Here is a 27835-nt window from a genome sequence, read left to right as displayed (position 1 = left end):
TATCACCTAGCACACTTCTCAGCATATAACAATTATTAATCAAAATTAATTGAATCAGTGGGTTAATGCCCCTCTAAAAGTGCTTATACTTCTGCATAGGGCAACAAAACTCCACATGGGAAACATTTCTCAATCTAACCATATGCTTTGTTGGAATTACTTTCCCAAGAGCAATCTACTTTTTAATGGTGCTTCATCTGCTTCCCTTTTTTAATGGTTACTTTTCTAGGGTCCATTTATTGGAGCGATAAAAGATAAGCCTCAGGCAAAGACACTTTGGCATGTTTGCTCTGCATTTTCATTTCCAGATGTATTTCCAAAACCATTATTTCCATTAATCTAGTTCCACTTTAGCATCTAATTTATAAATATGGATTTTATAATGACAGTATAATATATAAAACTGATACATGATTTAAAAATATACATTAATCAGTATTTTGATATTTTAGATAAAAATAGATGTTGAAATAGAACTCTTTTCATAACTATTGATCTACACATTCACATAAAGTTGTATTTAATAATTATGCAAAATTCTGAGTACTCAATTAGATTTATTACTAAAGTAGATCCATAATTCAGCCAATGGAAAATGTATTTTACAAAGATATAAAATAGATAAAAAATACTTTTATTCAAAATCTATACACAATTCAAATTCTATGTGTTGTAGACTATACATAAATCTTTCAATGAGGACCAAAACTTATTTGGTAAATATTACAAAACACTGATTTAGGCCTATGAAATGAAGCTACGTAGGTATTTTTTTTTCCAATCAATTTTTTTTTAATGTGTGCACATAACGTCATTTCATTTTTTTAAAATTCAGTAAAATTGTAAACTTAACAAATTACCTAAGTTGGAGGGCAGGCAAATTTAAAGGCACTTGAGTAAGCCACAGAAAGTGAAACATACTCAAAGAGTAATGTCTAAGCAGAGTTCTCAAGTGATCATCACATTAGCAAAGGACAGAAGGGAAATCTTTACTTGGGAAATATATTAATCAAGAAATTCTACTACTGAATGTAAAAATGCTTAAAATGTTTTAAATGTAAGTGAAATATCAAGATAGAGACTTGCCGACGTTATTTGGGGAACCATTACACCTGAAATTAAATGTTGTTGCAATCACTTTAATTTTTTTTTTTTTTTAGATTTTTTGATGTGGACCATTTTTTTAAAGTCTTTATTGAATTTGTCACAATACTGCTTCTGTTTTATGTTTTGTTTTTTGGCCAGGAGGCATATGGGATCTTAGTTCCCCGACCAGGGATCGAACCCACACCCCTACACCGGAAGGCAAAGTCTTAACCACTGGATACCAGGGAAGTCCCAATCACTTTAATTTAATAAGGCCTCTCTTGTTAAAATAATATCCTGAAAAAGAGTATAAGGAACTAACAAAATCTTAAAATATTTATTTTAAAAAAAGGTTCCTATGATCTGTAATAGATTTATTATAACTACTGACAGTATGTTATTCAGTAATGTCTTCTCTTGAAATAACCCCTACAGAAGTCATATTTTAGATTTTTCAGAAAAGACCAATGATACCAATAAAAATTTATAATGCTTAAATATTAGTCTATGTAACAAAATAAATTTTCTAGAAGAATCACTAGATTACTTAGAGTATAGCCACTAAGTTTTCTTAGGAACAGTGTTACCTTTATATCTGAAGATTCAATAATTAATAAACCACTGGCAAATAAATTTATAGGAACTACAGGAAATTCATTGAGAATTAGCACATTTATATGCGGATATTTGTAGTTCCAAGTTAAAAAAAAAATGATGCTTTTTACAAAAGTACAACTGACATATAATCATGCTGAATATTTGTTGAAATTAAAGTAAGTATATAGTTTGGGGAATTCCCTGGCAGTCCAGTGGTTAAGACTCAGTGCTTTCACTGCCTGGGCCTGGGTTTGATCCCTGGTTGGGGAACTAAGATCCCACAAGCTGCGCACCATGGGCAAATTAACAAAATAATAATAATAAAGTAAGTAGTTTTGTTGTTTGAGTCTATATTTCATTTTTTATAAATGCTTTTATGTATTAAAAATTAAGTATGTGGTCTAAAATCTAGATTTAGAAAAACAGAATAAAAGAACTTTCTTCTTCATATAGTTATAAACTGTTAAATGTGTGATTTCAATAATATCATAATATAAACATCACTCTTGAATACTAGCTTTATCCTCTTTCATTTACTGTAGTTTGAAAAATCAAATTTGTTTTTCAATTTGTTTATCCATGATGGAGACTTCTGATTCAGCTGGAATAAAGAACCAAAGGAATCGCCAACAGTACGGGAAACTAAATTCTTGATGCTAGGTTTTACCTCAGCTGGCTTGCCAACACCCACGACAATCAATTTGCCATCTTCTAATCCTACAAGAATATGGCTATATTCTTTGGTTACATAAACACAGTGGATAGGCGATCGCATGGCTAATGGGTTGATGCTGAGATTCAAACTAGAAGAGAAATAAAACACACACACATAATTACATGGATATACAATGGATTCACAGAATTTTATACCTGGAAGATAACTTAATGATCATCTAATTCTGCATTCTAATTTTACAGATGTGGGAACTTAGGTTCAGAAAACCTGAGTGACACAAAAGCCCACATTTATAGCATTACTTAAAATACTTAATAGATTTTGTTTTTTCTATTTCCAACATCTGTTTGCCTTCTAACCATATATATGTGCTCTCACGAAATGATTTTCACCTTGTTGATTAATGAGCGAAAGTTGGATAAAAAGGGCAAAAGCTCAAACAGTGTGTGTTGGTTGGGGATAAGGTAAATAAAATTGGTATATTTGCTTTGTCTTAAAAGATGTAATATACAATATAAAATATCTTAGGGCTTCCCTAGTGGCGCAGTGGTTGAGAATCCGCCTGCCGATACAGGGGACACGGGTTCGTGCCCCTGTTTGGGAAGATCCCACATGCTGCAGAGCGGCTAGGCCCGTGAGCCATGGCCGCTGAGCCTGCGTGTCCGGAGCCTGTGCTCTGCAACGGGAGAGGCCACAACAGTGAGAGGCCTGCGTACCTCAAAAAAAATAAAAATAAAATTTAAATATGATATAAAATATAACACTCCATTATGAAAAATGCTCACAGCTTTTATGATTAGAGAATGAAGAATCTTAGGATGTACATACTATGGTCTAGACTAACCTGCTGAAAGATATCATTAAATTTTTTCTAATTTGGGATTCTCCTAACAATAACCTAAGACTAGGGCTGTAATACAAAATGTTGGAAAGACATTACTGAAATGTGGCCTCAAATGCTCTACCACATGAGAAAGAATGACAAAAATGAGAAGGAAAATACAAAAGCAGGGAAGTGATGTTGGTACAGAAGTGATTCTGATATGAATGTAATAACAGAACACTCTGGATCAGGAGATTCAGAAAAAAAGGGCTTTGGGAGGGGCCAAGATACTTTGAGGAGTATAAATATGTCACAGTAAGATTTTTAAATGAGAAGAAAAGAATGTATTGGGGCATGCAGGGAATAACAGTGCCTTGTGTATATAAGTTGGTAAACATGAAGAATACCAAACTTAAAAACATATCCATTTTTCAAACATCTTTTCCTTCACTGGGTGAAATAAGAAAAGATTCCTCACCGATTTTAAACACAGACTTACAAAATCATGAACAGATATGCTAGCCTTAAAAATACTTTATTTTAGCACAATTAAAAAAATTTTTTTAAACCTAACTTTAGTTTCTAAAAATTTAAACTATAATTGTACAAATTTCCAAATCCATAATCCAGGCTTGGCACTATGAAAAAAATTTTTCTGGCTATTTTAAAATAATTGTTTTAATTGTGGTAAAATGTACACAACATAAATTTTCTGCATTTTAAAAATGTACATCTAGGGCTTCCCTGGTGGCACAGTGGTTGAGAATCTGCCTGCCAATGCAGGGGACACGGGTTCGAGCGCTGGTCTGGGAAGATCCCACATGTCGTGGAGCAACTGGGTCCGTGAGCCACAATTACTGAGCCTGCGCGTCTGGAGCCTGTGCTCCTCAACAAGAGAGGCCACGATAGTGAGAGGCTCGCGCACCACGATGAAGAGTGGCCCCCACTTGCCACAACTCGAGAAAGCCCTTGCACAGAAACGAAGACCCAACACAGCCATAAATAAATAAATAAATAATTTTTTAAAAAAATGTACATCTATATTTCATTTACCAACCCAGAAATACTTCATCTTCCCCACTTTTTTCATAGTTTGCCAAAAAAGACATGTTCATAATAAATGATAAACAAAAAGATTAGAAATCTTAGATTATAGATTTTACTCTCTCTGGGCTGAAAATACTACCATCTTTTCCTAAGTGATACTTTAATAATTCTTATTATTTACCTGTGGAGATCTCTTATGGACAGAAATCCTTGTAAGCTGCCTGTGACAATGTGCTCTCCAATTACACATATATCTGATACTTGTTCCTTCAGGACTTGAGACCGCAGATACTTGCCATTTACAGAAAACAAATGCAATGCATTCTTATCCTGCAAAGATTAGTTGAAGAAAATTTAATGATCTCAAATTAAAACTATGACCATCACAGAATGATGACTGGGTTTAAAATTTTGGAATAAACAAATGGTTATACTTAAAGAGAAAACAGGTAGACAATATTGTTAAAGTGATTTCAGTCAGATTGCTAAGTAAATAAATATTAAACAAGTACTCCTCCTCTTCTTTAATAGAATTAAAAATCTCACCCCTCCAAAAGAATTTAAAATCTCATCCAGCAAAACCCACATTCTTAAAACAAAACTAAAAAAGTTCTCTTAATTTTTTAAAAAGCTTTATCACCAAAGGGAAATAAACATATAAAATTCACAGTTAGAATAAAAAATCACAGTTTATTTATATCCTGTCTTGTGCAAAAAGAATTTAATTCAGTTGTAATTTCCACCTAAGCTTATGAAGTCCCACATAATCAGAAATTATTTTTGAAGTCATATAGGGCTATGGAAAGCCCTAAAACAAAATCAAACATGAGGCTAATATTGTGATAGGGAATGAACAAATTGAATGATGAAAGGAAAACATCTTTTTCAAAATATGGTGTTCTTTCCTTCTTCAGAATGCCTCCTCATATGTACACAATGTGGGAAGGAGAAGACAAGCTTATAGATAGTCTAGCCCTACTACATGAAACTGTTATATACCTTGAGGGTGGTACTTTCTTCAATGCTGGAGTAGATGACAATATGTCCTTCCCAAGATATAGCCAAATTGGGAATGGTCAAGAGCAGAGAACTTTCACAAGGTGGTCGTAAAGTCCGCATATACTGACCTTTCTGAATGGTATGTATAATCACAGTGCCATCCTACACACAGAAAATATTAGAAAATGAGAAAAGAAAAGAAGAACAAAAAAGAAGAAAAGAAACTGAGCAAGAGAAAGATATATGGTAAAGGAACTAAGAAAATGATTGTTCTACCTAGGACACATGTACCTTAGGAAAAATTCCAATCTTGAAATTTCAAGTCTTAACTACTAAAGCCAGTAAAATCCCCAAATAGAATCTAGTCTCTTTTTTTCTGTATTTTTCTACTTTTTCAAAGTTCAAGACAAACACAGTATAAAATTTCTATGCTTTTACCAATTCTTCTAGAAAAAAAATTAAATATAAATATTACCCCTGAATTTGTATAAAGAAATCAGTATTTTTAAAGGTGAAATCTTACCCTTGATCCTGACACTGCCATGTCTAGCTCAGTGCTGATGCCAACACTCAATACCTCATCAGTGTGTCCGTACAGAATCTGAAACGGTTTAGATGCTAGGCCCACAGGAACACCTCCCTAATATAAAAACAGAAAAGCAAAGGTAATTTTCTTGTACGCTATTTTCTTTAAAAAGGTTTATACTGTATTTAAACTGTCTAATCACAAACTGACATTGCAACTAGTTCTTACCACTGAGTCTACTCATACAAGTACTCATTCTTGGGTTTCTCCTTGGATTCTCAAATTATTCTCAATCTTTTCAAGCTCAAAAACTTAATCTGAAGAGTTTCAAAGTTGATTGCTTTGGATTAGTTTTAACAGGTATATTATTTGCCCTTTTCATCTACAGAATTTTTCTTCCTTTACTTGAAAGAAACTTCTTCTATTACATCTCTGAATACTTTCTCTTTTTCATTTATTGGAGTCCTTATTTCAAGGACATCAATTATCTTTATGCTGACTTGTCTTTGATTTCTATAGCTATCATTCTTTTTCTAATTGCTTTAATCCTTTTGTTTTTTCATTTCTATTCACTTTACTTTAAATCTTTTTTCCATGCTAATAATTTGATTTTCAGTCACATCAAATTTGTTCCTTGATGCCTCTGCATTGGGTTTATAATTGTAATGGTATTGGTTTTAGTCTCAGCTTGATTCTTCTGAAATCTCCCATTTCATCTTATTATGCTAGTTTATAATTTCATATTTGAGTTCCTATTTTATTGAATGATATTCTTATTATATTCTTCTAATAGCACGATTTATTGCAGGGAATCTCTCTGCACTTGAGTTGTTTCCTTCATCTGTTTTTAGTGTGCTTTGTTTGATACAGTACTTTCTATGATATATAATGATAGAATGTTTAAGTAGTTTCCATGGTATTTGGTTTATGATTATCAGAGATAAATGCCCAGACCTTCTACAAGCATTATATAATGTAAATGAATTCTCCCTGACACTCTGTTACTTGGGTCACATTTGTCTTCCTCTAAGAGTATCAGTCTGAGTGCTTAGTCCACTCTATCTAATTTTTAAATATATTAAGTAATTCCTATATTATTTAGTCAATTCAAGTTACAGAGGAAGATGGACTCTTCTCAAATTCATTTTATAAAGGTTGCGTATCTTAATACTAAACATGCAAAGACAAAATAAAAACAGATTTATTTTACTTATAAGTAAAGAAATAATTAAAGTACTAGCAAATAAAATCCTGCAGTAAAATATAACTATATCTCATGAATTATATGGGTTTATTATAGAAATTCAAGGATGGTTCAAACCTAGGACACTTCTCAACATAATACATTACATTAAGAAAAAGTAAAAGTATAAATTAAAAAAGGAAGAGAAACTGGGAAAAATAGCTGTAAAGAACATTACTAGGACTATTGACAAAATTAGAACCTGGACTGTGGATTAGATTATTGTATAAATGTTAAGTATTTCAGTTTTGATTAACTGCACTGTGGCTATGTATAAGAATGTCTTTGTTCTTAGAGAATACACACTGAAGTGTTTAGGGGTAAAGGAACATAGAGTTTCCAACTTTTAAAATATTCAGAAAAAGAAAAGATATTGAGAAAAAGATTGGGAGAGAATGCTAAGACAAATGGCAAAAAATGTGCTACCTTTGTATCTTTGCCGTAAATTGAAATTTTATTAAAACTAAAAGCCTACCAAAAAAAAAAAAAAAAAAGGAAGGAAGATAACTACTGAAATAAAATAAATTTTAAAAAACCTAGTGAAACCTAACAGCAAACAATATACTAAATGGTACAATAGTGAAGGTAATTTCATCAAAATCAAACATAAGACACGGAGGCTCACTATAATTTTCTTGCTTTATTATATTTGCTAATAATGTAAGAGGGTTAAGAAAATGAAATAATTAGTATATTGGAAAAGATAAAGAAAATCACTATTATTTTCAGATCACATTAATGTATATCTACCTTCTTTTCAGAAAATCCAAGAAATACTAATAATTATGAGAGCTAGATAAGATGATTTGGTAAACTGATTAGATATAAGATAACTGTATAGAAATCAATAGCTTTTTTTTTTTTTACTAGCAATAGTCAGTTACAAATAAAAATAATTTAAAAATCCCACTGAAACAGTCATAAAAATAGGATAATTAAAAGTAAATATTACAAAGTACAGGATCTAAATGGAAAAAAATTATTTAAAAAATATTATCAAAGGACATTGAAAAAAGACCTGAAACAAATATGGAAAGACATTTCCTATTTTTGGATACGAATAACTATAAACATGTCAATCCATACCAAATAAATATATAAATTAAATATGATTTCATTAAGACTAAAATGAAGTTTTCTGAGGAGGATATAGTTAAAGTATTTTTAAAGTTCATACAGAAGAATAAATATTCATATAAGAATAGCTGTGGTTAATAAAGGAAACACAGTGAGAGGGGATTTGCCTTACCAAATATTAAACTACTAACGTAAAAACATTTTGGTGTTGACACAGAAATAGATAAATGTAAAAGAATGGGGAATAAAGAAAAAGATCCAATTTAGTGGGTAATTGTTTATGCTGGCAGAAATGACTTTCTACATAATTATATATCTAATATTAAATATTCTGTATTACAAAATATAGAAATGCATTAAAGATAGAAATTTTAAAAAATAAAACAAAAAAAGTGTTACAAGAACTATTTTAGATAATATTTTTATAACCTTGGAGTGAGAAAACGCCTGTTTACTTTTCTAAGCAAGGTAGAAAATCCAGAAGCCATAAAGAAAAAAGACACTTCCTTGTACCAACATTATCATGAGAGTACACAATAAGGTTGATGAAAATTCTAAATCTATAATTTCTAGTAGTTCCACCTGAAAGGAAAATAGGAATATTATCATGTTAACAAAGACAAGAAAAATAATTGTTTTCCTAGAAGTTAATAAGGAGCTATCTTTGGAAGGTAATATAAGGTTATGAATCAGACAATAAACCTAGGGAAAAAGTGGTGATTAAGACAGAACAGAATGAGGAGTAAAAGGAGGCAAAGGAGCTCAAATAATCATTCAGTGTAAGAGAAAAATTCACTATTCTATTAGAACATCTTAATAGTATACCCAGGGTGAATCTCTGATCTAAACCAAGAGTATTTAAATGAGTGACTACCTGTTGGGTTATCTGCCATACCATACATGTAGTATCTCTGGAACCAGAAATCAAATGTATTCCACAGTAATCTGTAGCTAAACAAGTCACAATATCTGTAAGAAAAAGGAATGTAAAAAATTAAATGGCATAGTTTCGCTGGAACAGTCATAAGGGCAATTTTAGGTCATGTTTAAACTATTACTAAATTAGTTGTTCTAGCAGGGAGAAATATAGGAATGGCATTGGAAAAGCACTGGGAAAGACTGACACAAAAAAGGAGCAGCACTAAAATCATGTAGGAGAGCTTTCTTTGAGGCCACCCTTCTTTGACGGTGAAGAGTAGATATGAGGCAAGGGAATGCCTGTCAAAAATCTTAGCAGGAGATTAGGTAGCTTTTAAATGGATCCCCACTTAATTTTGATATACTTCTCTGCTCCCTTACTCTCTCATCCCCATTCACCTTCTATTCCCCGTGGAACTGCAATCCTACAGAATATGTGTCTGTAGCCAAAACAGTACATATTACACTGTAAATTCACAACATAAAATACATTTTTCCTAAACTGTAAAAACCTGAGCTAAGTGACACCTTGGGAGTCACTGGCGCAGGATTAGTAACAGACTCCATTCCCCTTCCCTAAAGGGTTTATTAGGAAAAAATCTACTCAATCTTTTATTCTTACATTGAAAAGACTGAGACACTAAGAACACCAGGTTAGGGACTTCCCTGGTGGTCCAGTGGTTAAGAATCCGCCTTCCAATGTTGGGGACATGGGTTCAATCCCTGGTCGGGGACCTAGGATACCACATGCCACGGGGCAACTAAGCCCATGCACAGCAACTAGAGAGCCCACGCGCTCTGGAGCCTGTGCGCCACAACTAGAGAGAAGCCTGTGCGCCACAATGAAGAGCCTGTGCACTGCAACAAAAGATCCCATGTGCTGCAACTAAGACCCAACACAGCCCCAAATAAATAAGTAAATAGATAGATAAAGGTTAAAAAAAAAGGAAGCACCTGGTTAAACTATATTCAACAATTTTACCTCTCTCATGCTTTACTACTAAAGAAGTAATAGGACAGTTGATTTCTTATTCAACTATGACAGATTTTTTTTTACCATTTTTTCATAAAATTCTTATTCTAGCAACCAATTTTTTCAAAGACTTAGCCTAGCATCTTTCAGATACTATGAAGCTGTATTAATTTATATGGTGCTTAGTATAACCAAAATACATTAGACACTCTTAAAGAATATAATATTCATAACACAACTCTATCAAAAAGTTCACTTAGCTTCAAAGGTAAAATTTATGCTTTTTATAAGGAGTATGTACTACTATTATAGTTAGGAAAAAAACAGAAAAAAATTTTTATGGGGAAAAAAAGTTAATGCTTACCCATATGTCTGATATTGTGTGAAACAATTTTGCCTTTTGTAAGTGACATCACTTGAATGCTATTATCCCAGTGTCCAGCACTAAAAAGCAACTTCGCATCATGTGATACTATAAATAGCTTAGAAGTGATTTCCAGCCCTGGAGCAAAAGGTCCATTCATACTACGCTGAGTTCTGTAAACACAATTAAATATTAGACAATTCTTTAAAAGATCACTTAGACCGATATCAACTATCTTTTTAATCTCTCCCAAAAGAAATAAAAGATGTCTGTTCAACTGTTCACTTTGAAATGTCTATTAATAAGTGATAAATATATTCATAAACTACATTAATCTTATATTATTCATTAAACAATAATACATGTAACAAAACAGTCTCAAGGGTTAAGTGTAAAGAAGTTGAGATTGGTGAAGGTGTGGAAAAGATTTAAATCTTGACTTTCAAAGCCAATTTAGTAAGACTGTCAATTCTGTAAACAGCCTCAAAGTAGACAAGATAAGGGTATGCCAGGATCAGGAAAGCTGGAAGTTGGAAAGTTTAATCTATTTGCTTTTCCTGGCAATAAGGTACTAGCTGTACCTGTTTTGCTTTATTTATTTATTTATTTTTGCAGTACACGGGCCTCTCACTGTTGTGGCCTCTCCCGTTGTATAGTACAGGCTGCGGACGCGCAGGCTCAGCGGCCATGGCTCACGGGCCTAGCCGCTCCGCGCCATGTGGGATCTTCCCGGACCGGGGCATCTGCCTGCATCGGCAGGCAGACTCTCAACCACTGCACCACCAGGGAAGCCCCCTGTTTTGCTTTAAATGTTCACTTACTTACTTTGGATTTGTCACAGTTTGATCCCTGATAAATGTAAAGTAATTAGAAATGTTTCTGTCATAAGGCAGCCATCCATGGGTTCCAATAACGTAATTCATGCTTACTGTTATCTGGAAAAGAAACATATGAAGACAAACATTAAATAAAAAATTAAAGAAAGTGACATAGAATAATCAAACGCTCACATGATGTTAGCATTTGTCACTTAGGGAATAATGTGGGATTGTGTATTTAAAACATGAGACTCAGTAAGAAAGTCTTAAAATAATTCAAATGGTTGAAAAGCTCATTGTTATCCTACTGCAAGAAAAGCTGCCCCAATGTATCTTTCTTTAGTATAAGATTATTTTCCTCAAAAATTCTCAAAGTTTACTAGCATCTATTAGTTGGCAGTCAGAAGAAAATAAGGATCAAGTCTTACCATAAAAATAAGATACCTATCATTTAGAACATAAATCATAAGTAGATCTTATGAAGAATTATTAAGAAGGTCTCCCTTTATCAGGGACAATAATAGTGAATATTTGCATTAAAAAATGGAAAGCTTTATTCTCCCTTGATAAAAATAACAGACTACCAAAAATAAATTCAGATAACTTAAAAATATACAGGTATTAAAAGTGAAAAATCACAAGAATTCTGCCACTCAAAAGTACTGATGATTTTTGTATATCTTTCTAGATGTTTTTTCTAAGCAAACACACAATATGGATAATTAGAAAAATAGGTTTAACTCTGGAATCTCTACTAGTCACTGTGCTATGCTCAATTTTTATCATTTCTAAGTGACAGAATTAGAATCAGACAGACCTAGGTTTGGTCCATTTGCCAGGGTCCCTTGCTTGCTAGCTCTGTGACTGTGAGCAAGTTACTTCTGAGTTTTAATTCCTCATCTGTAGAAGGGAAATAATAATTGTGCCTATCTCACAGAATTGTTAGGTGGATTAAATGACGGAATTCATGTACTCACTAATATGTCCTGCATGTGGACGGACCTTTATCAATTCTGTATTATATCTCATTTTCATTATTCTCACTGCTTATGATAAATTTTAACATCTAGTAAGAATTTACATCACAATTTTCTTGTACAAAATTTCCTGGTATTTTCACATATTTATTATTCCAAATAAATTTTAGAATTACAGAACTAGGACTTCCCTGGTGGCGCAGTGGTTAAGAATCTGCCTGCCAATGAAGGGGACGTGGGTTCGAGCCCTGGTCCAGGAAGATCCCACGTGCCGCGGAGCAACTAAGCCCGTGAGTCACAACTACTGAGCCCATGTGCCACAACTACTGAAGCCTGTGCACCGAGAGCCCATGCTCTGCAACAAGAGAAGCCACTGCAATGAGAAGCCTGCGCACCGCAACAAAGAGTAGCCCCTGCTCACCGCAACTAGAGAAAGCCCGCGCACAACAATCAAGATCCAATGCAGCCGTAAATAAATAAATTTATTTTTAAAAAAAGGATTACAGAACTACTTAAAAGCTCTGTAAATAAAAGATACATTTTTATACTTGGTCAAATTAATTCTATTTAAAAATTTTCTCTTTTTTTTTTTGGCTGTGCTGTGCAGCATGTGGGATCTTCGTTCCCCCACCAGGCTACCAGGGATTGAACTCAGGCCTCCTGAAGTGGAAGTGTGGAGCCCTAACCACTGGACCTCCAGGGAATTCCCTTACCTATGCTTTTAAAAAAGACTTTAAAAAAGTTTTTATTTCCTCAATTTTTTTCATAAGTTGTAATGGGTATAGACATGGCAGTGTGAAAAAGTATAAGTCAACTTACCAGTAACTCAGGACTGCCTTGTGAAATAAAAGAACGAGACTGATTTTTGGGGACAATGGCCTTTATTAGTGGAATACCATCACTAATTCCCTATAAAATAAAGGACAGAGGTTTAGTGGCTGGTTCTACTATCTTTATTAGGTACAAATTATTGAAAATTTCTATTTCTTTAAAGATAAACCCTGAGATATAGCCTTTTACTCTATTAAAACATATCATCACTTAATCTTAAATATAGGAAAGGAATTATATACCATGTTTGAATGGCAGACTTGAAAGTTCTGAAACCCATCACCTCTTGTATTCCACTATGCTGCTGTTAAACAGGGATGTAGATTTCAAGGAGTGTCAACCATTTAAAACAGCCAGTGATTTAAAACCTTTCCTTTTCCCATGCCGTACTGACATGAATATAAAGTAGAAAGTACAGACCATATAAGAAAACATTTCTCAAATAAGTGAAATGGGAAAACTAGTTATATTTTATGGAATGTTCCTTTTGGGTTTAGCTTTCAAAAAATAGATCTATTCCATTACCTGAGGCCCTTCCTGAAAGCTACAACAAAGGACCAGAAAATAAAGACAGTCCTCAGAAAACATCCACCATTATCTTATTACAGTGTGAAAGAGAAAAACGATTTGAAATAAGTTTTTTGATGTGACAATAGTTCATAAATTACACCTAACATTTATTAGATAAATTATAACCTAACATTAGTGGGTACATACAACGTGCCAGGTGCTTTTCTAAGAGCTTCATATGAACTAAATAATGATGTATAACCAAATGAAGTTAATGTATATCTTTTCTCTTCATACTGTGAATTAATCAAGAGAAGACAACTGACATTTAAACAAGCATAAATGGAAATGGTATCTGAAGAAATCCATTTAATAAGCCCCTTGCTTTCACTGCTACGTCAATTTTCTTCACCATTTTAATACCTAGGAAGAGAACTAAAAGAGGCCTTCTCTTTTCATATGAGTAAGTGCGAAACACCTTCTTGTATGATGATGAAAAGGGATTAACAACTATTGGTACCCAAGGATATCTACTGTGTTTATCCTGCTCCAGACACTGGCCCTGAGGAAAGCTACCCTGTGACTTGGGGTGGGTGCAGAGAGGGGCAAATGCCACTGCATCTGCAGACAGAACTCAGAATGTATTGTACTATAAAAAACAATGCCACAAATGATTAGACATGATGAAAATACTTTTATCAGCATTACATAATAAATATCTTATTACATGTCCATCAGTTTAGGGGTCAAATAGGGTTTTGTGGGTTGCCCTATGTGTAGCAAAAATTTAACATAGCAGGACTGAGACTGCTCTCCTTAGAAAGGCTACTTGCAAGGTTGGCCATCGGCTGGCATCAGGGAACCTGGCAGGCAAAGACATCCTTACACTGATATAAAACTTGTCTTCAATAATACACGTGGCTCACTATGCCTAGACTATTTGTGCAAACATCGTCTGAATACAGGCTTTTCTTTTGGGAGTCTAGAATTTTGGAATGTGCTAGGCAGAGCTGAGTCTCTAATGAGCTTCCCTGGGAGACAAAATCATGTTGTCACATTTCATTACTGGAAGAATTAAGCACCTTCAAATTATATGTAGGTGCAAAGTCCAAAATATTTACGATCTGGCCCTTTAAGAAAACATTTACCACCCTTTGCTGTACGGCATGAGAGTTATTCCTTGTTCTATGCACATCTCCAATCTATTCTTAGTAACTTTTTATCATTTTGTATTCTTCCAAAAGAGTTAACATTATCTGTCCTAACCAAACTTATAGGTATTAATGCATTTCATATACACATTCTGAACTATTCAAAGAACAGCTGACCCTTGAACAACTCGGGGGTTTGGGACACCAACCCTCCATGCATTATTATATAATTTATAGTCAGCCCTCTGTATCTGTGCTTCCTCCTTATCTGCAGTTCTGCACCCACAAATTCAACCAATCCCAGATTATGTAGTACTGTAGTATTTACTATTGAAAAAGAAATCCATGTATAAGTGGACCCACACTGTTCAAACCTGTGTTGTTCAAGAATCAACTGTAATTCAATATGTATATTTAAACATGTGAATTTGAAGGTACTCTTTCAAGAACAGTATTAACTATCTATCTTGCTCCACTTGACTATTCCTTCTGACATCAATTTAACAATCTGACTCTTGGGCCGTATTTTATGTATGAGTAGACATTGTAATTAAAAGTTATTTTAAACTTCCTCTACGTATCATCTCAACTGACACAAAAAGCAATTTAAATCAAATTATTCTTCCTCTTTATGTTTCCTTCGGGAGAACGTGAAGTTGGAAGAAAGAAAGTCAAAACAAACATTACAGCAGCAAACAAAAGCTTTCAACAAGGTTGTTTTAAAAAAATCTAAGAACATATTACTGAAGTATTATTTACTATTTTGGATTAAGTATTAAAATCCACCCTCTCCATTAAAGAACAAAAGGAACAATGAAGTGTACAGAAATCACAGAGAAAATCCTTTGATATTATCAAGTTGGATATTACCTCTACAAAAAATGACTTGAGTTCAGGGAGGTGTTGAAATAAGTTAAAGGTTGAAGTGTCTGTTTTGGTTTGCTTCTGCACTGCTTCCTCTGCTGATAATCTAGAAGGGTGTGGTTCCTTCCAAAAAAAAATTAAGAAAAAAATAATTCCATAATTACATTAAAACATCTCTCACTATATTCCTTCATACATACCAGACTCTAGCTATGATGGATTACATACCATGCACTATTGACAACTCCTGGCTTTTGCTCAATTTCCTTGGCACAGTTCAGGCCCTCTTCATTCCTAGAGAAACCCTACTTCTACTTTAAAGTAGAAGTTTTTTTTCGTACTGATCTCTCTCTTGAATTTCTAAGTCAGAATTAACTATTCTATTATTTTTCTCAGTATACTACATTATTTAGTATTTTATTTAGTACTTATTTCTTCCTATGTTGGATTACATATAGTTGGTTATGGTCCTTCCCAACTAGACAATAGGTACCTTAAAGTCAGAAAATAAGTCATATTCATTTTTGGATTTTCAACACATAGAAAAGTATAAATATGGTACATGTTTATGTATATGTTTAGTGAAATTAAATACATTATTCAAAAGTCAAAATTTATAATATGGGTGAATCTTTAATTCCTGAAATAAGATTTGAATGTCAGTATTCTCAGAATCAAATTATAGATATTACTGCATTGCTTTTCCAATAAGTTATTATTATTCCTTACCTTTAATGTCAGAAACAAAAGATATTATCACCTTTTTAAATGAGAAAAAAATTACAAGTCAAATTATATTCCAATGCCACAGTTAAAATGCATAATAGAAATCTAGCTAAAGAGGATTCTATCTCCATTGCAAAATATTAGATTATGGGAAAGAGATTTGACAGCTCTAATTCAATATTTACTTCTGAATTATCCATGTGAGTATTATTCACTTTATTTGAAATCAAAAGCTGATTTTTTTGTCATTTTTTAATCTTAAAAACTAATTAGCACCGCCCTTGTAAAAAAAAAAAAAAGTAAAGCTGCTGCAAAAATATTATAGAATCTATTTCAAAGTCCAAAGAAGTGTTCTGTTTTATTCTGTTACTTTTGCCTTCTGACTATCAGCAGGTAAGGAATAAAGATTGATTTCACATATGAATACTCTGCAAAAATCAATGTTGGAGGATTCAAACAAACTACTGCTAAGGAACAGTAACAATTATAAATCTTGGTCTGATAAATGAATTAACAGAAGTTCATCTATAAACCAGAGTTTAGATATACTGTTGCTGTTATAGCTGTGGAGATTTCAATTCAACAAATACTTATTGCCCACAAACTATATGCAAGAAAGATACAAAAATGATTTTTAAAAAGTTGCCACCTTTAACATATTATAATATAATGAGGCAAATGGATAAATATACAACTAACTAAGGTGGAAAGTGTCATAATTAGGATATAAATAACAGCCCATAAGAATGGAAAAATGATGTACAAGTTCAACAAGGGGGCTTACAGCTATTAATTCAGAGGAAATATGGCATGGAAGAAAGGATTTGGCATTAGATGATCATGCATCCGAATTCTGTCTCAGTCACATTCTAGTTGTGTAAAGCTGGAAAAAAATATTTGATTTTTCTAAGGTGTTGTAGGCTAGGTATTGATTTCTATTAAATATGGCTTCATCATGTAAAAAGTAAGGATAACTGAATATTTACTGTGAAGGTTAGGTAAATCACTTAGCACAGTGCTTGCACAGGAAAGTATCAACTTAATAAATGGTATATTATTATGTAGTCCTCATTTCCAAATTCATATACTAACAAAGATCAAGATGTCTTTGCAAACTAATATTGGATTAACTTCTATGAATGCAAAGTTGTATGCAATCAGGAAGACAATAACTTAACTTCAGATACTAGGATGGGAAAAGAAATACAGTAATATTTATACTTCAATTTTATATATTCTGCAATTTGATTTTTAGGACTGGGTTTGGGCTCTGGATGGTAAGAGCCCTTTGGGGGCAGATGTCAACTACTAAAAGTCTTATACATGCAATAAGTCCCAGTATTAGAACAGCTTTAATGGTATAACCTAACTGGTACTCAGTTAGAGCTACTTCTCCATTTAATAAAGGAGGGAGTAATAGCTCACCTGACAGGGGCCTTCAACCTCACCTTTTCCCTATCCAGAAACAACAAAATAAATGTGATTGGCATTCTGAGTAAATATAAATCCTTTGTGACTTAAGACAAATTGACTGAATATGTGGATTTTGACTACAATAATTTGACATTCAAAATAGGAACAATCTCGTGCCCCGGTCCAGGAGGATCCCACGTGCCGCGGAGCGGCTGGGCCCATGAGCCATGGCCGCTGAGCCTGCGCGTCCGGAGCCTGTGCCCCACAACGGGAGAGGCCACAACAGTGAGAGGCTCACGTACCGCAAAAAAACAAAAACAACAAAATAGGAACAATCATGGGCTTCCCTGGTGGCGCAGTCGTTGAGAATCTGTCTGCTAATGCAGGGGACACAAGTTCGAGCCCTGGCCTGGGAAGATCCCACATGTTACGGAGCAACTAGGCCCGTGAGCCACAACTACTGAGCCTGCGTGTCTGGAGCCTGTGCCCCGCAACAAGAAGAGGCCGCGACAGTGAAAGGCCCATGCACCGCGATGAAGAGTGGCCCCTGCTTGCCACAACTAGAGAAAGCCCTCGCACAGAAACGAAGACCTAACACAGCCAAAAACTAATTAATTAATTAATTAATTAAAAAATAGGAGCAATCTTTAAAATGACAGTATAATTTTTTCCAAATTCTAGATAATCCTGAAATAAGGTTTTAAATCATTAAAAGCCTTGAAAATACTGGTAGTACTATTCCTTAGCAATATAATTCTGAACTTCAGTAATCAATAACTTTTATGCTTTACCTTTAACAGTTGACAAGGTGTTTGCCCAAAATTGTTAATCATCCCTTCTAAGGCTTTTCTTTCCTTCACATCTGTTAAGGCATCCAGATCCACAGCTCCTAAAACCAAGAGAAGTAGTCAATTCACTATAGAGCAAAAACAAATCAGCAAGCCACACAACTGTTTAACATATCAGAGACTGATTAGTATATTTTCAACAAAACATAATTCCATTCATTAATTTATTAAAGTACTGTAAAGAGATAATTTTTTAAAAATCAGTAAAGCTTCAGATATTAAATATGTACAAAAATAAATTCCACCCACTGTTTAGAATTAAAATATTTTAAACAAAAGTTAACTGGTAGTCTATAAAAGTTTCTCTTATAAAAATGCACACTATACTCATAGTACACCTGATTGCTTTCTTCACGATAGTTAAACTGAAACAAGTGTAACAACCACACAAAAATACTGCTATAAATTAGTTTATCTAACAAAAGTTGGGCAAGGTGATATTCTGGCTAACTGATTGCACCAGCCATACTTAATCCCTATTGTTACATAGCTAGTAATTGACCAAACTAGGTAAAGTCTTATTTCAAAGTCTATGCTCCTCACCACCATGCTATACTACCTTCCTATAAAACTGTTATCAAATGAATACAGCAAGGTAAAAATCATGCTTGTCTATTTACTAAAAGTCATGTGGGTTCTGCTCAAATCCATAAAACTTCACACTATTTATAATCTTTAGAACTATTAGCTCTATGGAATGATTAGGAAAGAACTCCTTCTTAAGCCTTTCAAAGCCTTCAGAAAATGTTCTTGATCCAGAGCTAAACATTAGAATAATGTCATCTTATTATAATTGGAAGAATTTGTTATTTTAATTCTAAAAAGTCTTATTTAATGTCTGCTAACAATTTAATACAGAATATTCAGATCCAACTGAATAGGACACATATGGCCAGAGATCAAAATCTTTTATGCCACCAATAATTGACATTTTAACTACTATTTTTTTAAAAAGCAGCAGACTTTCAAATAGAAAAGATCACTAAAACTATTTTTTAATGTAGTCTTTCTTGTGTTAAATAGTTATGCCAAAAATACCATGTATAAACACATATTAAATAATATTTTTATTAACATAATGTAAGAGAAAAAGTATAGGCTTATACCTTCATAACTACAGTAATAGAAAACATTGAGTGCCTCCACTGCAGCTGGCCCCCTCTGTTTATAGCCAAAAATCAGATCTATCCATTCATGAAGATGAGCAGAAACATATTCAGACTCCTAGAAAAAAAACAAATTTAGCAATTAATATAGAGATACCTTCCAACTACAACATAATGATAGGTCCTTTAAAAAAATAAGAGCATTTTAAGCATTTCCACACACAAATCTTATCACTGTTAATAAAATTATCTCAAAATCATGTTAAACATTGATCCAATTTGACTATATTCTATCTAGTAAAATGTAGACATATTTATTAATATTTACTACATATACATCTCCTAAATAATGGGTGAAGAAAATAACAAATATTCTTATAGCCCAAATATAAACAACAAAAAAATTAATGATGGCTGTGGAATACATCCTTGTTGTGAAAATTCCACTGAAATAGTCCAGAAATTCAATTCAAGGAAACAAGGAAACCGCACTGGGGTGGATTGAAGATAGCTGAAAAATCACTCCCTCACACAGACCTACTAGAGCATGGACTTGAGGATATGGGGAGGGGGAAGGGTAAGCTGTGACGATGTGAGAGAGTGGCAGGGACATATACACACTACCAAATGTAAATTAGATAGCTAGTGGGAAGCTACAGCATAGTACAGGGAGTTCACCTCTGTACTTAGTGACCACCTAGAGGGGTGGGATAGGGAGGGTGGGAGGGAGGGTGACACAAGAGGGAAGAGTTATGGGAACATATGTATATGTATAACTGATTCACTTTGTTGTAAAGGAGAAACTAACCCACTATTGTAAAACAGTTATACTCAAATAAAGATGTTAAAAAAAAAAAAAAAAAAAAAATCACTCCCTCCACACACCCCCACACCGCCAACTAAGCGGTGAACTTGGTGGCAGGCAGAGGCTTAAAGAACCCTGAGCCTGTTAGTGAGGAATTGAAAGAGGTAAGAAAATTGTTATTGGAGACAGGAGAAAAGGGAACTCATGTTTTCATTACATGAAAGATAGAAAGGGTACCTAATGAACTCTTGGATCTGGGGACAGAGATTTCCAGGCAGAATGTTTTTAAATGCTAATTGGCTTCTTTTACCTGCCTGTGATTATGTGTGGGAGGAGCAAGGATGAGCTTTAAAAATGAACTGTTTGAGTTTTAAGCATAATTTTTTTTTTTTTTTTTTTTTGTGGTACGCGGGCCTCTCACTGTTGTGGCCTCTACCATTGTGGAGCACAGGCTCCGGACATGCAGGCTCAGCGGCCATGGCTCACGGGCCCAGCCGCTCCGCGGCATGTGGGATCTTCCCGGACCAGGGCATGAACCCGTGTCCCCTGCATCGGCAGGCGGACTCTCAACCACTGCGCCACCAGGGAAGCCCTTAAGCATAATTTTTAAAATATATAAAGGAGCTGGGTCTTGCTGGGTATGAAAATTATTTCTCATTTCCAGGATCACTAGGAAAGCAAAGACTCTCAAAGTGAGAAATGGCCTAAGTTAATGCTTAAATCAGAATGTTTCCAGTAAAATATGGCCTTGGACAAAAGTTTAGATCAGGAGTGTGGCTAAAAAACAATCTACCGAGATCTCAAAGATTTTAGGTTGTGTGTCACAGACCCACTCAACTAGACAATAGAGCATCTTAACCTTAAGAACATTTTCCCATTGTAGCCTCCCACTCAGCCCAAAGGAGATAATGAACTATCTCCTAAAGTAATGTGGAATGGTTTTTGCCCAACAGAGTTGATGCATAAGAAACCCATAACATTTTAAAAGAAACTGCATTAATTCAAGCTGAAAAAGTTAAAAACTGTTCAAAAAACAAGCTTCCAGCTTATCACGGTTAGGAAAGAGGCTTGCAAAGATACTCTTGTAAACAATGTTTTTTGTTTTAGTTTTTATGGAAAAGAATGACTCAGAGTGAAAAGCCAAGAGCCCAATGGTAGAACAAAAAGATCCATGGGGGCTTCTCTGGTGGCGCAGTGGTTGAGAATACGCCTGCAGATGCAGGGGACGCAGGTTCGTGCCCCGGTCTGGGAAGATCCCACATGCCGCGGAGCGGCTGGGCCCGTGAGCCATGGCCGCTGAGCCTCCGCGTCCGGAGCCTGTGCCCCGCAACGGGAGAGGCCACAACAGTGAGAGGCCCACGTACCGAAAAAAAAAAAAAAAAAAAAAAGATCCATGGAGAACCAATATCAAGGAATAGCACTGGGCCCTAGTAAAGTAACTGAGAGCATGTCCCTACTGGAGTTCTGAATTGTTATAAACAAGAGGCTAGGTGCCTCTGTTTTCCCGCTTCCTTTTGAATGTTACTGTCTATTATAGTTTTCCTGTCCTTTACACCACTGTTACGTGGGGGGAGGGGGGCAGATAACTTGTCTCCTTACTTCAGTCTTCAGATCCAAGAGCAAACACTGGAGTAGTTTCATCCACACATGGATTTGATTTAGATGACTAATAAGATTCTGGACTTCAGGCCTCATGCCTTTATGCAAGGATCAGCAAACTACTGTTCGTGGGCCAAACCTTACCAGCAGCCAGATTTGTAGATTAGCAGAACACAGCCATACCCCCATTTTCTTCTGCACTACAATGGCAGAATTTCAACACAGACTAAGTTTACAGCCAATGAAAATATTTACTAGCTGGTCCTTTATGGAAAAAGTCTGCAGAACCCTGCTTTAATGAGCTGCAACTTTGGGAAGGTCTTGAGAGGAAGTATGTACATTTTGCGTATAGAAGGAATGTAAATACTTCGTGGCCAGAGGGCAGTCTGTGTATGGTGGATTAATGATAGCTGCAAATTCTTTCTCACTCCAACCATTAAGATATGGAGTTTACTTTCTTTCCTCTGGAATCTGCACTGATCCTGTTACTATTTAACCATGACAAGAAGGCAGAAGTGATACTGTGACAGTTCACAGCCTTAGGCCTCCAGAAAGTGTAGAAGCTTCCACTTTTACATTCTTCGGGGGCCTTGAGCTGCCCGGTAAGAAGTCTGGCTAATCAGTTAGAGACCACATGAAGAGGAGATATCCTGAGACTACAGGGAGAGGGAGAAAAGTCAGCATCCCAGTGTCTCAGTGCAGCCTCCAGATGACTCCAACCTCAGCTGCCATATGACTGCAAGGGGATGAGAACCTTAAGCAAGACCAGAAGAAGTGCCCAGTTGAGGCAAGTCAACTCACATAAGCGTGAGAAATAATAAAATGGCTATAGTTTTAAGCCACTAAATTTTGGGATAGTTTGTTACATGGCAATACGTAACTGAAACACAAACTTCCAACCTTTTATTAATGAGGAGTATGTCTTCCTAAAATCCTGAACCCCTACTTACTGTCATAGATAACACAGAAGGAAGCATCTGAGAAGTTCTTGCCTAGTTGAAATGTAATGGATTATTTTTCAGAGTTGTTTTATTTTTCCCAATTCCTTATTCATGCATAGGGTTATTGCTTACAAATGTTATAATGTAATCCTGAATTTTGTAAACTTGACTATGTACTAATGACAAGGAATGTTTCCAAGTATTGGCCTATTTAGTTTCAGAATCTGTAACATTTCAGTTTAGATAGAAAGCTAAGTGGGCTCTTGTGGGGGGAAAAAGCATTATCTGCAAGATAATAACACAATAGCAACATTAAAGTAACTCTCACTAGTCCTTCAATTCCAAAATTGAAATTTCGCTAAAACAACTAGTTTTTTTTTTTTTTTTTTGCGGTATGCGGGCCTCTCGCTGTGTGGCCTCTCCCGCCGCGGAGCACAGGCTCCAGACGCGCAGGCCCAGTGGCCACAGCCCACGGGCCCAGCCGCTCCACGTCACGCACGATCCTCCCGGACCAGGGCACAAACTCGTGTCCCCCGCATCGGCAGGCGGACTCGCAATCAATGCACCACCAGTAATATTTTTAAGTGGCATTTAGGATTTATTTAGCTGTCTTATTAAAAACTTACTGGAATCCTTCAGAGGAAAAAAAATGTACTTATTCTTGTTAGATTCGAAACAAATGTGGGAACTGTGAAAATCAAACTATACCAGCTTGGTGACCAAAATAGTTTCACATACAATAGGTAGATATCTCACAGAAGTGAAAAAAATTTTTTTTGCATACATCCATGGGACTGTACTACTATAGTCTCACTATATCAGAAGATCCATAACCTCAAAATAAATTACTATATTATACTTTCTAAAACAGCACATATAATAGATTACAAATTAATCCAGGAAAATAATAGATATACTTTATTCCATCATCCTCTGGAAAACACATATATCTTTATCTTATTGATTTGCCTAATAACTAAACACAAAAATCTTACCAGAGCTTTCCTATGTTTATAGATGAAATCTTCAGCTGACTTAGCCCATTTGGGGAGAATGACATCATTTACTAGTTCTCTGGAAACTTGTAGACGACCCAAGTTAAATTCTAAGACATGTAAAGGATAAACGTATCAAATCATTTTAGATTTAAATAAATCAAGTAAAACAAATAAAAGGGTACATTCCTTAGCAAAACTGAAGGCTTTTCTTCTTTTATTAAGAGTAAAAGGTGAGAATCAAGTTCCTTTCTCTTTTTAAAAAATTTTTATTTTACATTGGAGTATAGTTGATCAACAATGCCATGTTAGCTTCGCATGCACAGCAAAGCAACTCAGCCATACATATACAGGTATCTTCTTTTTCAAATTCAAATTCCCATTAAGGTTATTAGAGTATTGAGCAGAGTTCCCTGTGCTATACAGCAGGTCCTTGTTGGCTATCTATTTTAAATATAGCCTTGTGTACATGTCAAACCCAAACTCCAAATCTATCCCTCCCCCCCATCAAGTTCCCTTCTTGCTATAAATTTATGGAAGAGGTAAAAATAATTCTTATTTATTGGAATGCATTTTATCAGTTGATTTAAAAGGTAAATGAAAATAAGATAGTTTAAAATTAGTTATTAGAATATAAATCAGATAATAGTTTATTTTTGCTGAAAAAAGTGGAGCAAATTATAGTTATGACCAAAACCCTTAACCTGAACAAAAATGCAACAGTAAGCATTCTTCTTACATTAAAAATAATTAACATAGTCTTTCTAATGGTTAATTTACAAAATAGAGCTCCTTAGAGCTTTTTGGTGTAACTTACAACTTAAAATGACTTGTCTTATGGAAGAACAATATATTTATATTCCACTATTTTAAGTAGATACAGACATAATAAAGATTTGCTCATTCTAGTTAGAACACAGTACTTTTGACAAAATTGTCCCAAAGATGAGATTTTCTTATTCATACAGTGTGGAAAGGGAAAAGTGTTAACACAAAAGACATTCATTAAAGATGCTGCCTAAAACTATCAGTGTGTCCTTAAAGCTGAAGAGAGGTTTAAGTGTCACAGAATGATAGGATGCACAGGGTGTGTGGCCTTAACCCAACTATTGTATAGCAGATATTGTTGGCCACCGATAGCCATTCCTCCTTATCTGGTAGAAGAACCTTCCTTTTATTCAAGTGTCCATCCTGCCCTGTATTTCATGTGTGTTGCAGATGACTGACATAGGAGTTGGTATATGACCCAGCTCTGGACAGTGAAGGGAGATTATGAGAAAGGGTTTCTCAAACTTAAGAAAGGACACATATCTTGGGTCACAAATCTAGCCTTGGTAAATTTAAGAAAACTGAAATGGTATCAAGTATCTTTTCTGACCACAAAGCTATGAGACTAGATATCAATTACAGGAAAAGATCTGTAAAAAATACAAACATATGGAGGCTAAACAATACACTACTTAATAATGAAGTGATCACTGAAGAAATCAAAGAGGAAATCAAAAAATACCTAGAAACAAATGACAATGGAGACATGACGACACAAAACCTATGGGATGCAGCAAAAGCAGTTCTAAGAGGGAAGTTTATAGCAATACAATCCTACCTTAAGAAACAGGAAACATCTCAAATAAACAACCTAACCTTGCACCTAAAGCAGTTAGAGAAAGAAGAACAAAAAAACCCCCAGGGTTAGCAGAAGGAAAGAAATCATAAAGATCAGATCAGAAATAAATGAAAAAGAAATGAAGAAAACAATAGCAAAGATCAAGAAAACTAAAAGCTGGTTCCTTGAGAAGATGAACAAAATTGATAAACCATTAGCGAGACTCATCAAGAAAAAAAGGGAAAAGACTCAAATCAATACAATTAGAAATGAAAAAGGAGGGCTTTCCTGGTGGCACAGTGGATGAGAGTCTGCCTGCCAGTGCAGGGGACACAGGTTCGAGCCCTGGTCTGGGGGGATCCCACATGCCACGGAGCAACTGGGCCCATGAGCCACAACTACTGAGCCTGTGCGTCTGGAGCCTGTTCTCCGCAACAAGAGAGGCCGCGGCAGTGAGAGGCCTGCACACCGCGATGAAGAGTGGCCCCTGCTCGCCACAACTAGAGAGAACCTTCACACAGAAACAAAGACCCAACACAGCCAAAAATAAATTAATTAATTAAATAATTTTTTAAAAAACACCTCACTCACTTAAAAAAAAAAGAAATGAAAAAGGAGAAGTAACAACTGACACTGCAGAAATACAAAGGATCATAAGAGATTACTACAAGCAACTCTATGCCAATAAAATGGACAACCTGGAAGAAATGGACAAATTCTTAGAAATGCACAACCTGCCAAGCCTGAACCAGGAAGAAATAGAAAATATGAACAGACCAATCACAAGCAATGAAATTGAAACCGTGATTAAAAATCTTCCAAAAAACAAAAGCCCAGGACCAGATGCCTTCACAGGCCAATTCTATCAAACATTTAGAGAAGAGCTAACACCTATCTTCTCAAACTCTTCCAAAATATAGCAGAGGGAGGAACACTCCCAAACTCATTCTATGAGGCCACCATCACCCTGATACCAAAACCATACAAAGATGTCACAAAGAAAGAAAACTACAGGCCAATATCACTGATGAACATAGATGCAAAAATCCTCAACAAAATACTAGCAAACAGAATTCAACAGCACATTAAAAGGATCATACACCATGATCAAGTGGGGTTTATTCCAGGAATGCAAGGATTCTTCAGTATACGCAAATCAATCAATGTGATACACCACATTAACAAACTGAAGGAGAAAACCATATGATCATCTCAATAGATGCAGAGAAACTTTCGACAAAATTCAACACCCATTTAGATAAAAATCCTGCAGAAAGTAGGCATAGAGGGAACTTTCCTCAACATAATAAAGGCCATATATGACAAACCCACAGCCAACATCATCCTCAATGGTGAAAAACTGAAACCATTCCCACTAAGATCAGGAACAAGACAAGGTTGCCCACTCTCACCACTCTTATTCAACACAGTTTTGGAAGTTATAGCCACAGCAATCAGAGAAGAAAAAATTCCAAATTGGAAAAGAAGAAGTAAAGCTGTCACTGTTTGCAGATGACATGATACTATACACAGAGAATCCTAAAGATGCTACCATAAAACTACTAGAGCTAATCAATGAATTTGGTAAAGTAGCAGGATGCAAAATTAATGCACAGAAATCTCTGGCATTCTTACACACTAGTGATGAAAAATCTGAAAGTGAAATTAAGAAAACACTCCCATTTACCACTGCAACAAAAAGAATAAAATATCTAGGAATAAACCTACCTAAGGAGACAAAAGACCTATATGCAGAAAATTATAAGACAGTGGTGAAAGAAATTAAAAGATGATACAAATAGAGAGATATACCATGTTCCTGGGTTGGAAGAATCAACATTGTGAAAATGACTCTACTACACAAAGCAATCTGCTGATTCAATGCAACCCCTATCAAACTACCACTGGCATTTTTCACAGAACTAGAACAGAAAATTTCACAATTTGCATGGAAACACAAAAGACCCCGAATAGCCAAAGCAATCTTGAGAAGGAAAAATGGAGCTGGTGGAATCAGGCTCCCTGACTTCAGACTGTACTACAAAGCTACAGTAATCAAGACAGTATGGTACTGGCACAAAAACAGAAATAGAGATCAATGGAACAGGATAGAAAGCCCAGAGATAAACCCACGCACATATGGTCACCTTATCTTTCATAAAGGAGGCAAGAATATACAGTGGAGAAAAGACAGCCTCTTCAATAAGTGGTGCTGGGAAAACTGGACAGCTACACATAAAAGTATGAAATTAGAACACTCCTTAACACCATACACAAAAATAAGCTCAAAATGGATTAAAGACCTAAATGTAAGGC

The 27835-nt window shown here is 35.0% G+C and overlaps 1 protein-coding gene across 8 annotated transcripts in view; it reads right to left on the bottom strand.

Annotated features, from left to right (window-relative positions):
- The window catches only part of NBEAL1 (neurobeachin like 1), a 180892-nt gene that overhangs the window by 4073 nt on the left and 148984 nt on the right, over positions 1 to 27835 (bottom strand). For 6 of the 8 annotated variants that reach the window (XM_067026594.1, XM_067026592.1, XM_067026596.1 and 3 more), the window contains 12 exons: positions 23914 to 24023; positions 19574 to 19691; positions 18411 to 18508; positions 15487 to 15603; positions 12944 to 13033; positions 11155 to 11264; positions 10330 to 10502; positions 8949 to 9043; positions 5752 to 5868; positions 5229 to 5390; positions 4411 to 4559; positions 2351 to 2486 (listed from right to left, as the gene is read on the bottom strand). In XM_067026594.1, the coding sequence (XP_066882695.1) occupies positions 2351 to 2486; positions 4411 to 4559; positions 5229 to 5390; positions 5752 to 5868; positions 8949 to 9043; positions 10330 to 10502; positions 11155 to 11264; positions 12944 to 13033; positions 15487 to 15603; positions 18411 to 18508; positions 19574 to 19691; positions 23914 to 24023 (1475 nt within the window). The remainder of the gene's footprint in view (positions 1 to 2350; positions 2487 to 4410; positions 4560 to 5228; positions 5391 to 5751; positions 5869 to 8948; positions 9044 to 10329; positions 10503 to 11154; positions 11265 to 12943; positions 13034 to 15486; positions 15604 to 18410; positions 18509 to 19573; positions 19692 to 23913; positions 24024 to 27835) is intronic. The other 2 variants (XM_067026598.1, XM_067026599.1) reach the window with 1 other exon arrangement.

Source organism: Kogia breviceps, chromosome 2, assembly GCF_026419965.1.
Source record: "Kogia breviceps isolate mKogBre1 chromosome 2, mKogBre1 haplotype 1, whole genome shotgun sequence".
Taxonomy (NCBI): Eukaryota; Metazoa; Chordata; class Mammalia; order Artiodactyla; family Physeteridae; genus Kogia; species Kogia breviceps.
The sequence above is the reverse complement of the archived record's forward strand: the minus strand, read 5'-3'. Positions and strand labels throughout refer to the sequence as shown.